The following is a 12514-nucleotide window of genomic DNA, read 5'->3' on the forward strand; positions in this document are numbered from 1 at the left end:
GAAGCTGGACGGGCCAGGTGGGCTCCGCCTTGAGAGTCTGGGGCCTTGGCTGTGGCACCCTGGTGTCCCGTGACCTGTCTCAGTCTGAGTCGCAGCCTGTCCTCTGTTGCCCTCACGTGTCTTGGCTCAGCCACAGGCTACGGCAGCTTGGAGTGAAGGCTGTGACTGTGACCACAGCAAGAGGTAGCCCCGGGGTCCCGCCTGGCATCCGGCCGTTTAGAGGTTATGCGTGTGAGGCAGAGCGCACACCGATCCGTGCCGGCCACCGAGCGCCTCCCAACCCCTTTTATTTCGTTTTGCGATCCCCTGCCTCAGCCTCCGGACTCGCTCAGATGAGAGGAGAGGCACTGTCCTACTTCCCTGGTGCGTTTGTCAGGTCTACTTTGGGTCCCAGAAGAAGACCCAACAGCATTTTCTTTGTCCTTTTGATGGTGCTGGGGACTGAGCCAGGGTCTGTGCGTGTGAGGCGAGCCCTCGACCAGCTGAGCCACATCCCCAGCCCCCAACAGCATTCTTCAAGGGGAAAATGGAACTTTCCCCTGGAGGCTTGAGGCTCTGACCTCCTGGGCCTCTGCTGCCCTCTCGCCTGGACTCCAGCCTGTGTCTGAGGCGGGTCCTGGGGCAGCAGCCTCTGCCCATGCTGAGCCTGGTTCTGCTCCTCAGGTCCCAGGCTGCTGGCTATGGTGGATTTCCTCCTGTGGGGCTGGACTCCAGCCCAGGGGCCTGCTGCCCTGCTGATCGCGGTCCTCCAGGACTGCGGGAACCTAGGGCTGGGTGGGGCAGAGCTGGGAGGCAGGTGGACAGGTGACCTGGGGCTTGAAGGAGCCAGAGCTGGACCCAGCCTGAGGCCAGGGCTGGGGTGGAGGACAGGGTGTTGGAGTGCCCCAGCTGGACAGAGCAGGGCAGGGCCTGATTCTGGGGCCCGTGGCTGGACGTGAGGTGGGTCAGGTACTGGGAAACCGGGAAAATTGGGAAAGAGTGGGACGGGGCTCCTGGGCGGGGTCCGCATGGGGGAAGGAGGGGCGTGGAGCCTCCTCGGAGTCCCTGGTCAGCAGTGGTCAGCAGCGGCAGGGAAGGCTGGCTGAAGCAGCCTGTGGGCGGGGTACGGTGGGCGTTTCCCAGGGGCAGGCTGAGGCACAGGCCTGGGCGCTGGGCTCCGGGTGCTAGGCAGGAACTGGTGAGAACTGGGCGCAGCTTCCCGCAGGCTGTGCCAGCCCGGGAGACCGGCAGGGCAGGTGGCAGGGAGCCCCTCAGCGGGCAGCGTCTGCCTCATCAAAGCTGCTGTGGCTGCTGGCATAGGGCCAGCTGGGCTGTGGCGGGCACGGGGAGGATGCCCGCCCACCAGCCCCTGGCACAGTGCCCTGGCCCGTGCCAGCCCTGGGAACCGCACTGACTCAGCCGGAAGCACCTTATCTGCCCCTGAGCCACCACCCGGCCACTGGGTCACCGCCGCAGGGTCACTGCCGAGGCCTGGCTCCCTGTTCTGTGGCTGCTGCCAAGCGCCTGGCCCCACCCACCCCACGCTTTCTAATAACACACGCGGGCACCGAGGGAGCGGTGCCCGGCGGGCAGTGGATGTGGTGGGCAGCCGGAGCCTCCCCAGGCCTTCCCACCCCACCCCAAACGTGCTGGCTGTGCGGGTCTCGGGCCCATGTCTCTGCGTGTGCCAGGTCCTTGGCGTGCGCCTGTCTCCTTGGGTCATGGCGGTGCCCACTCAGAGGGTATAGACCTCTGTGGCCACCTGGCGCAGCTCGGGCCTTGGTGCCCATGTCTGGGTGTACGTGTGCTCACGTGCCCCTGGTGTGCCCGACCAGTGTTTGGCCTGAGAAACGGGCATCACACAGGGGCCTGATGGCCTTTCTCCTGCCCATGTGGAGTGTCCAGCTGGACCAGGTTTGTCCCCCACCCAGGGCCCACCTCTGACCCAGCCCCTAGATTCTCTGACTCTCAGTTCCAAGCCACATGGGCCCAGAAGCCGCCTGGAGCAGACGCTGGGCTGCGAGGGGGGCCCTGAACCTCTGCAGCTGCCCGGCGACTCCACCTATGGCTGGGAGGCCTGGGCCAGGCCCCGTCTAGCTGCCCGCTTCTCCAGGGGGCAGGGCGGGTGCCGGCCTGGTGGGTGGGCACACGGGGCAGGGGGCAGCCCACCCCTTCTTCCCTTGCTGGGCTGTGCACGGCAACAGGACAATTGGGGTCACAGGGTTAAACAGTAACTAATCTCTGACCATTGAAGGTTTGGCGCAGGCCGCGGCCTTGCCCCGTATACAGGGCTGGGCCCGGGTCTGTGGGGCTCAGAGGGATGGCAGGGAGCAGGTGGGGCTGGCACCTCCCACTGCCCTGGCAGGCCCTGCCCAGCAGAGTGGCCACACTTAGGCTCTCGTGTCCTGGGTGACCAGCCCCACCCCCACGTCCTCCCCAAACCTCAGAATGGGCCTCCTGGGAGACAGTCTTTCTGTAGATGTGCACGTGAAGATGCAGGTGCAGGGTAGCCCGGTGCATTGGCAGCTTATGGGGACCACGGAGCAGATGGGGTGACATGGCCACCAGCCAGGGTCCCTGGGTCCCTGACGCTTGGGGATGCAGGAAGCAGGCTCCCTGGAGCCTTGGGGGAGCATGGGCCCACCCTCAGCAGGACTGGACACTGCCCCCCGGGAGGGGGAAAGGACAGCTCTGGGGTTTCCAGCTCCAGGTTCTGGTCACTTGTCACACAAAAATTTCGAGGGCCTGGCATGCCACAGATGCTCAGGGAGCCTGGCCCTGGGGTGAGTGTGTGTGGGGGCTCTGCACACCTCGAGGCCACAGGCCGCCGGAGGCCTCTTCAGGCCCTTGTTGGGGTTGGTCAGGGACAGGGACCCCCCTCTGCCAGTGGGCTGCAGAGGGCTAGGGCAGAGCTGCTGGTGCTGTGTCAGTGCCCACGTGTGTCGGAGCCTCACCCTTCCACAAGAGATCTGGAGCATCGGCTGTGTGCCGGCTCTTGCTGGGGACAGGCCAGAGGGCCGGCCTCTGCAGGGCCGTGTCAGCCAGGCAGAGGGCGGGGCTGTCTCCGGCCATTATCTCCCAGGGTGTGCCTGTGTCTGGGTGGACGGGCGTGGTCCTGTTTGTCTGAGTGCCCACGTGCTGTGCCTGGAGTCTCTGGACGGGCCATCTGTGGCCCTGTGGCCCTGGTGTGGCGCCCAGCCTCCCCCCGGGCCCGCCTTCGGTCGTGAGTCTGCTGGGCTTCTGAGCACCTCCCACCCCCGCCTGCCCTGGGCCTGGCCACCCTCGTCTGCTCTGCCTGGTCCCGGGCCTTCCCTCACGGCCAGCCGCGAGCCCTCTCGAGGGTTCCCTGGTGGTGGCTGCAGACTGGGCGGCTGCCCAAGGCCTCACAGGTCCCACGTCACCACAGTCCTTCCACACTGCCATTCTCTCAGGCAGGTGGCTCTGCCGGTGGGTGGCACACAGTCTCCCTGCCCTTCCAAGGGCCTTACCTGGGCACTCGGCTGTCCCTCCCTTTCCCCCTCCAGCCCGTCCTGGCGCCCAGTGACAGGAAGGGGACCGAGAAGCCCGGCTGAGGTCACCTCTGTGGTCGTGACCTCTGGGCACCAGTCCCCGTGCTGCCCCAGCCCCAGGCCCTGGCCATCACGTGCTCTTTGAGGACTCGGGTCTCCCCATCTGTAAAATGGGATGGTGCTGGGAGGCCTGCCGGCCACTGGCACGGTGTCACTGTCACTCTGGTAACTGGCACTTTCCAATCGTCTGCCCCAGCTTTAGCTCCGGTACAGAAGGGCCAGGCAGCTGGGCATCAGCCCCTGCCCAGTGGCCACTGTACCTTGTTCCTGTCCTCTGCCTTCCCTGTGACGTTGTGGCCCCCGGGGTCCTGGCGGGGGGCTGGGTGCCGGCTGTGCCCTGGGCAGCTCCCCTGAGTTGGGATCTGGTGGAGGAGCCCCTGGGCCCAGGCCACGCCTCGAGGGCTGCTGGGCCTGCCCGTCCTGGGTCAGCCTCGTCCCTGTCATGGGGACGTGACTGGTGGCGAGGGCAGGGGCTGGGAGCCGCTGTGACTCTGACAGACGTTCAGGACTCACCGACCACCAGGCCATCCCTTCTGGGGCCTTCTGGGGCCGTGCGGGTCGTTGGAGAGAAGTGGGCGCGCTCTTTTTTTTTTTTTTTTTAATATTTATTTTTTAGTTCTCGGGGGACACAATCTTTGTGTTTGTATGTGGTGCTGAGGATCGAACCCGGGCCGCACGCCTGCCAGGCGAGCGCGCTACCGCTTGAGCCACATCCCAGCCCTGGGCGCGCTCTTCAGGTCAGGGTTCTCTGGGCCGCTGGGTGGGAGCCCCGGCCTCACGCATGTGGACAGAACGTTGGACTCTACAGAAGCTCTGGGCTCCGTTTCTGGGGGGAGACAGGCGCGGGGGAAGGTCCCCTCAGCAGGGGGGAGCCCGAGGTATGTGGGTCGGCGACAGGTCTGGGGGCCCGGGGCCCCTGTGCAGTGTGTCCTGGAAGCACCTTGGAAGAGGGGTTCTGGGTTGTTCTCTCCCTCCTTGAAGCATGAAACTGCTGCGTGAGTGGGCACCGGGCACCGGGGCGTCTGTTCCTGAGCCCCACCAGGAAGCCAGGGGCTCGGATCTCGTGGTGCCTGTGTCTGCACCTACAGAAGGGAGCCCTCAGCCCAGGGCTGCTCAGGGGTGGGGGCTTCCCCAGCCACCAGCTTTGGGCGTCATTGTGTGCTACCTAGGGGATAGTACCCTCCTCCTCGGCAGTCTTCCTAGAAGTGTCTGCCCTGCTGTCCGGGTGCCACCGCGTGGGCCTCAGCATCTCTGGCTGTGGAGTGGGTTGGCCACCCCGGCCACCACCCACCCATCCTCTCATCTGTCCCTGTCTCCCACCTGGGTGCTCCAGGTGCACCCTCTGGCCCTTTCCAGATGAGGAGACTGAGGTTCCAGGGTGGCTCCTGATGAAAGAAGCGTCTGGGGTCAGTGCACTCCCCCAGGTCTTGTGACCCGGAAACCCAGAGGAGCCCCTGGAAGCGCCGTCTCCGTGTGTCAGGTGGCACGGTCATTTCGGGAGCACTATTAATATCTGCCTGGTGGGTGGGGCGCCCTGTGTGTTCACGGGGGCCTCGGGCCAGTGGGGGTGGGGGTGGCGGGCAGCCAGATGTTTCTGCCCTGCCCAGAATCACTTCCCCAATTTCCTGCAAGCCCGAGGAGGCCGCGCTGGGTGCAGAGCTGACGGGAAGCGAAAGGGCCCTTGGCCCATGCTGGGCGGGGAAGCCCCTGCTGGTCAGGTGCAGCCAGAGGCAGACCTGTGGCCAGGCAGAGCCGGAGAAGGCGGCCGGCCCCCAGGTCCCCCCTGCTGTTCTGAACCCAGCACAGCCGGCCCCGGTCCTCGATGTCCGGCTTCTCTGCAGACGCCCAGCCTGGCCGTCAGTTCCCCACAGCCTGTTTGATTTCTGCGTCCCCCTGCGGCCTGGGCTCCTTCATGGGCACCTGGTCTGCCGTGGACACCTTGTGTGCCCAGTGTCAGCCCCAACACCCAGAAGTGCTCTGAAGAGACTGCGGAGAGGCGGTCTGTGGCCCTCCTGGCCCAGCCCTGCGGCCAGCAGTCACTGTGGCCAGTGGCCCTCACTGATCCCTGCCCCCTCCTGGGAGTTTCCAAAATGGGAAGAAACCCCCAGACTTGAAATCCCCAGGTCCCGGCTGGGCCTGCAGGCTGGACTCCTGGCCTGCTGCTGTAGGGACCCGGGGACCACAGTGCCAGCTTCCGTCCCTTGATCTCATGGACCCGCCCCCCACGCGACGGCCCCCCGCCATTCATTCCTCGAGGGGTGTCCCCTGGCCACGTCCCTCAACCCGGTTGCCAGACACCAGGGACTCCTGCCTCGGTTTCCCTGATGTAACGTGGGCACCAGGGTGTGGGCCTGACGTCCCTCCCACTGTGGTGTGGGCTGGCCAGGCCTCGCCCCTGCACCAGGGGCCCAGGTCAGGTGGCCACAGCGGAGGGGCTGCACTGCCAGCCTAGACTGGGTGCTGGGAAAGGTGGGGGCTCCCTCTCCTTCCTCTCTGGTGGGCACCTGCGGCAAGCCAGGGCTGGCTGGCACCCACAGACCCCGAGGCTGGGTGGGCGGGCAGGTGGGGAAGCCAGAGGGAGAAAGAAGGCCCCATGAAAACTCTCTGCCCTGGCGTCCTGGCCTGGGGTCGGGGAAGGCCACCAAGAGGCCCGTGCACAGTGGTCTTTTGGGTTGGGTTTCACATCAGCACGTTTATTCTCAGAAGCGAGGCCCAGCCCCCTGCAGCGAGCTTGTCTGCTGTGCTCAGTGTCCCCTGGGTCTGCGGAGCTTCCTGCCTGCCCTGGGGTCCGGTCCTGACGCGGTGCGGGTACCTGCGCAGGGCCAGGTGGAGGCAGCTGAGTCAGATCTGATCTTGGTCCCCGTTTTCTCTTAGCGTTTTCAACCATTCTCTGCCCGCGTGGGAAGCAGTCTTGGCCTTCTCATCAGCCACGCGGAACGGTGTGAAAGGCACCTTGTTAAAGATCCCCCCTCCCCACGGCCAGGCCTCCCACCCTGGACATCTGCCAGCCATCCTCCTGGGAGCTCTGACCTGGGACATTTGGGCCGCTTCTGGGTGTTTCCTGATTCTGGTGGCTGAAGGGGATCAGCCTCTGGGGCTAGAGCAGGCCCCGCCTGAGTGTCCTCATTCCTGGGGTCCACCCTCCTGGCCAAGGCCTTGCCCCCCAGGCAGGGCCCCATGGACTTTGGAGCCTTCGGGGACGGCAGGGGGGCTGAGCAGACACGGCGGGGGGCAAAGGTTCTGTGGGGGCCCTGCGGCCTCCTGTGGAGCCGCCCAGGCCCCTGGGAGGCTGGGAACTGGCACAGCTGCCCGGGTGGGGCCCCGCTGGGGACTGACTTGGCGCCATTCTGCTGGGCGACCTCAGGTTGCCGGCCCTGCACTGGCCTTGGTCACTTGGTGGGTTTTCTGCAAGTCTCAGGGGTCTGTCCCGGGACTTTCCTTCTGCACCCCAGGCCTGGGGGCCAGGGGGCTGGGGGCTTCTGAGCCAGGTCTGAGCCTGGGACTCCCTGGAGGCCCCTCCTGCAGCAGCTGAGCCCCACCTCTGTCCACTGTGAGGTGGCTGAGGGGTGGTCAGCCAGGCCAAAACTTAAGTGACCTCAGCAGGACCTTCCTGCTTTCTGGGCCAGGGCGGTCACCCCTGCCTGTCCTCCAGGCCACACCTGAGCTCTGGGACTGCTTTCCAGCCCCCGCCTCCTCCCCATGCGCCCAGGGCAGGGGTGTCGGGAGAGAGGAGGCCTGCTCTCTCTCCGGCCCTGTCTGTGTGTCTGAGTCCCTTAGGCAAGTACCCAGAGGGAAACTTAAGCAGAGGAAAGGTCAGGCCAAGGAGGGGCCAGGAGATGGGCAGCCTGCCTCTGAGGAGTGGGAAGGAGGGAGCCTGGAGGTCTGAGACCTGCATTCCAGACTGCGGCAATAACTAGTGCAAAGGTCCTGCGGTAGGAGCAGAGGGGAGGCCCATGGGAGCTACAAAGGGCCAGAGAACAGGGAAGGACCCTAGGGCTGCTGAGTGGAGGAGGGGCCCCTCAGTCTTACTCCTGTCCTCAGTTGTCCTTCTGTGAAGCGGGCGGTGCTGGGGACACTGTTGGTAATTATTGACCCACCCATGCCAATAAGGAGGGAGGAAGCCACCCCAGGCAGGAGATGCCTGTGGGGACCCTGGGCCCAGAAGGAGCCAGGGAGGGAGGGCCACCCCATCCCCAGGACAGTAGAGACGGGCACCCTGCAGTCAGTGCACACCCCCAGTGGCCTCTGCCCGGCCCTCCAGGGTCACCTGCAGCCTAGAGTGGTCGGGCTCGGTTAGTGAGCATCCTGAGCACCCTGGCGTGCGGCCTGAGGCTGGACCCAGGGAAGCAGACAGAGGTCCCTGGTGTCCTGGGGAGGTGGGGCCAGAAACCCGGCACATGAGCTCATCAGGGGCCAGGAAGGGGCCGTGAGCCCTGTGACACTCCTGCTGGACTTGGGAGGGGCAGCTGTGGGTGGAGGCTTGTCTCTGGGTCAGCAGCCTGGGGTGAGGCCCGCAAGGTCCAGCTGCAGCTTGGGTGGTGCTGCTTATCTCAGCCTCTGCCTGGAAGAGGCTCCAGCGCCTGCCCAGCCTCCCTCCAACGGGCCTTTCCAGAGGGGCAGGTCCACCTCAGCCTAGGTGTCCGGTTGGCAGTGTCGCCTTGTGCCTTGTGCCACGGGCCAGGAGAGTGCCCTGGACACTGTCCCCTGGGTCCCCACCAGCTGACCCAGGCGGACATGCCCAGCAGGGGAGTGGAACTAGGGGCAAAGCCCTATAAAGCTGGGGCAGCAGCCTTACTGCCCGCTTTGTTGACTGCCCACAGCAACGACATTTTGAAGAGGCCCCCCCCCCATGGGCAGCTGAGGGTCTGCACGTTCCCTTTATGGCCTTGAATCAATGCCCAGCTCCATGGGGGTCTGACTGCCCTGCCGCTGACCACTTGCCTACCAGGTGGCCTGGAGGCTGATGGCCCTGCCCCCCCCCAGCTGATGTGCGCCTGAGGCTGTTTCCATGCCTAGGGTGTGAGGTCCATGGCTGTCCCCAAGCCCAGGGCAGGGGCTTGTGTTTCGGCCTTTGCAGTGCTGGGGATGAACCCGGGGCTCTGTGTGTGCCAGCTGGTGCTGTCCACTGGCCCTAAGCCACTGAATTTTTATTGCATGCTTTTCTTCAAGAAAAATGGGGAAACTGAGGAAGGAGGCTTTGCCTCTTGTGGGGGGTGGGCCCCCGCCTGACTAGGAAGGGCCTCTAGCGTCCCGGGCTGTGGTGGCCGATGACCACAACCTGGGGGCTCACAGCAACAGGAATTTCTTTTTCCTCAGTTGGGGAGGCTGAGGCCGGGTCTGGGCGGCCTCCCAGGCCCCAGGGAGCCCTTCCTGTCTTGCCCAGCCCCGGGACTCCAGGGTCCTGGCCTGTGGCCTGTGTGCGGGCCAGGGCAGGCCAGTGCGGCCCCACCGTATGCAGTGACCTCTGTGTAAGCTCCTTTTCGAAAAAGCCCCTGAGGTTGCGGGGGCCCGTGACCTTTGGGGGCCCCGTGCCAGGTCCTCGGTGGCAGGCCTCAGGCCCCTCGGCCTCCGTGCGTCTTGGCTCAGCTTGCAATGTTGCAGCCGGAGAAACCCCGTCCACTGGGTGTTCATGGGCCACTGCTGGGTTCTGGGCCCATCTGGACACTGGGCCAGGGCAGACCAGACCCCAGACCCAGGACCAGCCCGGCTTATAGGCCCAGCCCCACGTGGACATGTGCACGTCCCCAGGATCGTCCCACTGTAGCCAACCATGTCTACCTGCAGGCCCTGCACCCCTCAGGCAGCCGGAGGGAAAGGGCCTCCCTGGCCACCATAAATCAGCACAGGAATGCGGGCCGGCCAGTCTGGCGCTGGCTGGGGTGGGGCGTAGACAAAGGCCCAGCTGCTGGCCCTCTGCTTGGCCTCTGCCACCCAGGGCAGAGGTCTGGGCTCGAGGCACCACACCCCTTTCCGGAAGGCCCCCCTCATCTCCATTATACAGATGGGGAAACTGAGGCCCAGAGAGGTGTAGGTTTGCAGAAGGGTGGCCAGGCATGTCCTGGGGTCAGCACTGTGCTTTGGCCATGCTCTTGGGACCTAATGACAGATGCTCCTCCCTGGGCCTAATGGGTGGTTTCAAGGCCCCCCGCAGCCAGCCAGGCACATTCCCAAGCTGAATCTGAAGCCTGGTATTTGCTTCTGCCCCTCCTCAGCAAATTGGCCTCCTCACACTGCACCTTCTAACCATGTCTGCCTACTGCCCCCGCCTAGCGCGTACCCCTGCCCACCCACAAAACCCCACCGCTGGCCAGCGGGGCCAGGGACCCCATGTCCCAGAGGATCCCCCACGTGGGTTCCTCCCTGGCCGAAGCAGCAGGATGGAGCGGGAGGGTCTCTGGGCCACCAGGCCCCGGCACTCCCAGGCTGTGCCCCTCGCCCGTGTGCAGGCCTGGGTTTCCCTGGCTGCCAAACATGCCTCTGGGGAGCAGAGTGCACGGGGCGCCCAGGCCGCAGGAAGGGTCCCAGGCCGGGGTGTCTGGTGACCCGTGGGCTCTGGTAGTGCTGAAGGGACCTGGGCAGTGGCAGGGAGACAGGTGACCTGACCCTGAATCCAGAGGAGGAGAGATGGGGACGCGGGGGGACGCCGACGTGGCCGGCAGGGTACTGCCTGCAGGGCTGTGGAGGGGATTCCTGCTTCCAGCCCCAGGTGAGCTGGGGCCGCCCGCTCAGGTGCGTCCCCCTCCTGGAACCAGGGCCCCCAGCGGTCTCGGACAGCCCTGCAGGGGGACGGGGTCCCTCTCCTGCTGTCCCGCGCCCACTAGCCCGCCCCCCTGCCCTGCAGCTCTATGAACTGGACGGGGACCCGAAGAGGAAGGAGTTCCTGGACGACCTGTTCACCTTCATGCAGAAGCGAGGTGAGTGTCCCCCGGGCCCCCAGCTGGGACCCAGGAGGGGCCCGATGGCAGAGGCAGGCCCAGCCCTGGGGTCTGGCCGGGAAGCAGCGGGCAGGAGAAAGCCTGAGTCTCCCTCACACCCCTGGTACTGGCCCAAGTGCCTCTGCAGCCGTGTCCCCTGATCCCCCTGGGTGGACGCCCACTTGCGAAGGGCCTTATGACCTCAGCCCTGAGAAGAGGGGGGTGACGAGAGGGGAGGGCCAGCCACGGGCAGTACTGGACTGGCCTCCCGGTGGGGAGGCAGAGACCCTGACTAGAGGCAGGCGTCTCCTCAGCTCCAGGCCCGGGGACAGGAGTGGGGGGACTAAGTGTCTCCAGCAGCGGCCTCCACAGCCGGACCCTCTGCCTAAAGTGGCCAGTGAGCAGGCAGAGCCTGCTCTTGCCCCCTGAGCCCTGGTCAGCTGCATGGGGTCCTGCCACAGGGTGGGGCTGGCTCCCGCCAGCCTCCTGGACCCCTGGACAGCCCCTGCTTTTCAGGGGAAGAAAGGCCCAGAGAGTTCCCCCGGCTCCCGTTCAGGGCTGTGGCCCAGCACTGGCTTTGTGTGGGCCTCTGCCGGCTTCTGTAAACACAGGCCACCAGGCCCTGCCACCGGAAGGGCAGGGGAAGGGGGGCCGAAGCCTCAGACCTCACGGCCCAGCAGCCTTGGGTTAACCCCTCCTGTGCTGGTGGGAACTCAGGGTGGTCCCGGCGTGGGAGCCCTGTGCGTTATCTGAGGCCAGCTTGGCCATCGTCTCTGGCCAGAAAGATGGCCCCTCCGTCCTTATCACCCCGTTCACACCTGCCTGTGCCCCACCCCCACACCCCAGGAGCTGGGACAGCGTGACCTGGATCTCCCGCCCCTTCTTGACTCCAATCAGAGCAAGAATATTTATTTTCCTGCATCAGAAAGGAAAAACCTCCAACCGGATTTCTCCCAGAATCTACTGGGGGCTGAAAGGGAGGGGAGGAGTCCTGTCCGCACCCTCCGCGTCTCTGCTGGGCCTCCGCGGTGCTCCTGGAGTTCCGCGGAGACCAGGATGGCCCCGTGGTGCTTGGTGTGGCTGCCTCGCTTGGCCCGTGAGGCCCTGAGCAGGGCAGCTGGGAACTCGGCTTGTCCTCTTACCTCCCTTTTGGGCTGAAAAACGGAATTTGGGTGCCATGGTGCCTCTGGGGCTCCCCCTCCTCCACCAGCCAGGTTCCCCCTGTCCCACTTTTTTTATTTTTTATATTTTTGGTTGTCAGTGGGTTTTAATTTTTATGTTGTGCTGAGAATCGAACCCAGTGCTTCACACGTGGTAGGAGGTGCTCTACCACTGAGCTCCAGCCCTCTGTAAAATTTTTAAATTCTGAGACAGGGTCTCGTTAAGTTGCTCAGGCTGACCTCAGACTTGGGGACCTTCTGCCTCAGCCTCCTGAGTTGCTGGACAGCAGACCTGTCTCACGGTGTGCAGCGTCACTGGGAGTTGGCCACTTGGAAAGGCCTGGGAAATGCTGGGCCCGGGAGACAGAGTGCTAGTGTGTGCCCAGGGTGGATGGGCTGGCCCCTGACTCAAAGGGGGTCATGCCCTGCAGTGGGGCTGCTGGTCACTGAGTCCCTGCTGGGTGCTAGGCTGAGTGACCCCGTAAGGCAGGACAGCCAACAGGCCCCAGCAGGAGATGACCTCTCCCCAGCCCAGTTCCAGAGGTGGGTGTGATAAGGGGCTTGGCCTGCCCGGGGCTGGGGGCAAGCCAGGCTTGAGGCTGGAGTATGTGCAAAGCCCTGAGCAGCCAGTCTGCAGCAGGCTGTGGGCAGAGGAGGTTGGGGCAGGCAGTGGGTGCAGATGGACCCTCCCTGGGCTTGCCCCCTCCTCCTCCTCTGCACGCAGACCGGGCTGGCTAGCCTCCCTCACCCACCACCTCACCTGCAGCTCTGCCATCTACCAGATGGGAGGGCCCCTGGGGACCCAGGCCCAGTTCTTCTAGCTGGAGATGAGTCTGCGACCCTCACACGTCCCCCAGGTTGGCCTGTGGCCTCAGGAAATCAGTGCTGCCCC

At 65.2% G+C, this 12514-nt stretch overlaps 1 protein-coding gene across 6 annotated transcripts in view; it reads left to right on the top strand.

Moving 5' to 3' along the window:
- Nucleotides 1-12514, top strand: part of ARID3A (AT-rich interaction domain 3A) — a 28230-nt gene that overhangs the window by 10153 nt on the left and 5563 nt on the right. For all 6 annotated transcript variants that reach the window (XM_081287172.1, XM_081287168.1, XM_081287170.1 and 3 more), the window contains exon 4: nt 10390-10462. In XM_081287172.1, coding sequence (XP_081143298.1) covers nt 10390-10462 — 73 coding nt within the window. The remainder of the gene's footprint in view (nt 1-10389; nt 10463-12514) is intronic.

The sequence above is a fragment of the Spermophilus citellus genome (assembly GCF_964194105.1).
Source record: "Spermophilus citellus genome assembly, chromosome: 3".
Classification (NCBI taxonomy): Eukaryota; Metazoa; Chordata; class Mammalia; order Rodentia; family Sciuridae; genus Spermophilus; species Spermophilus citellus.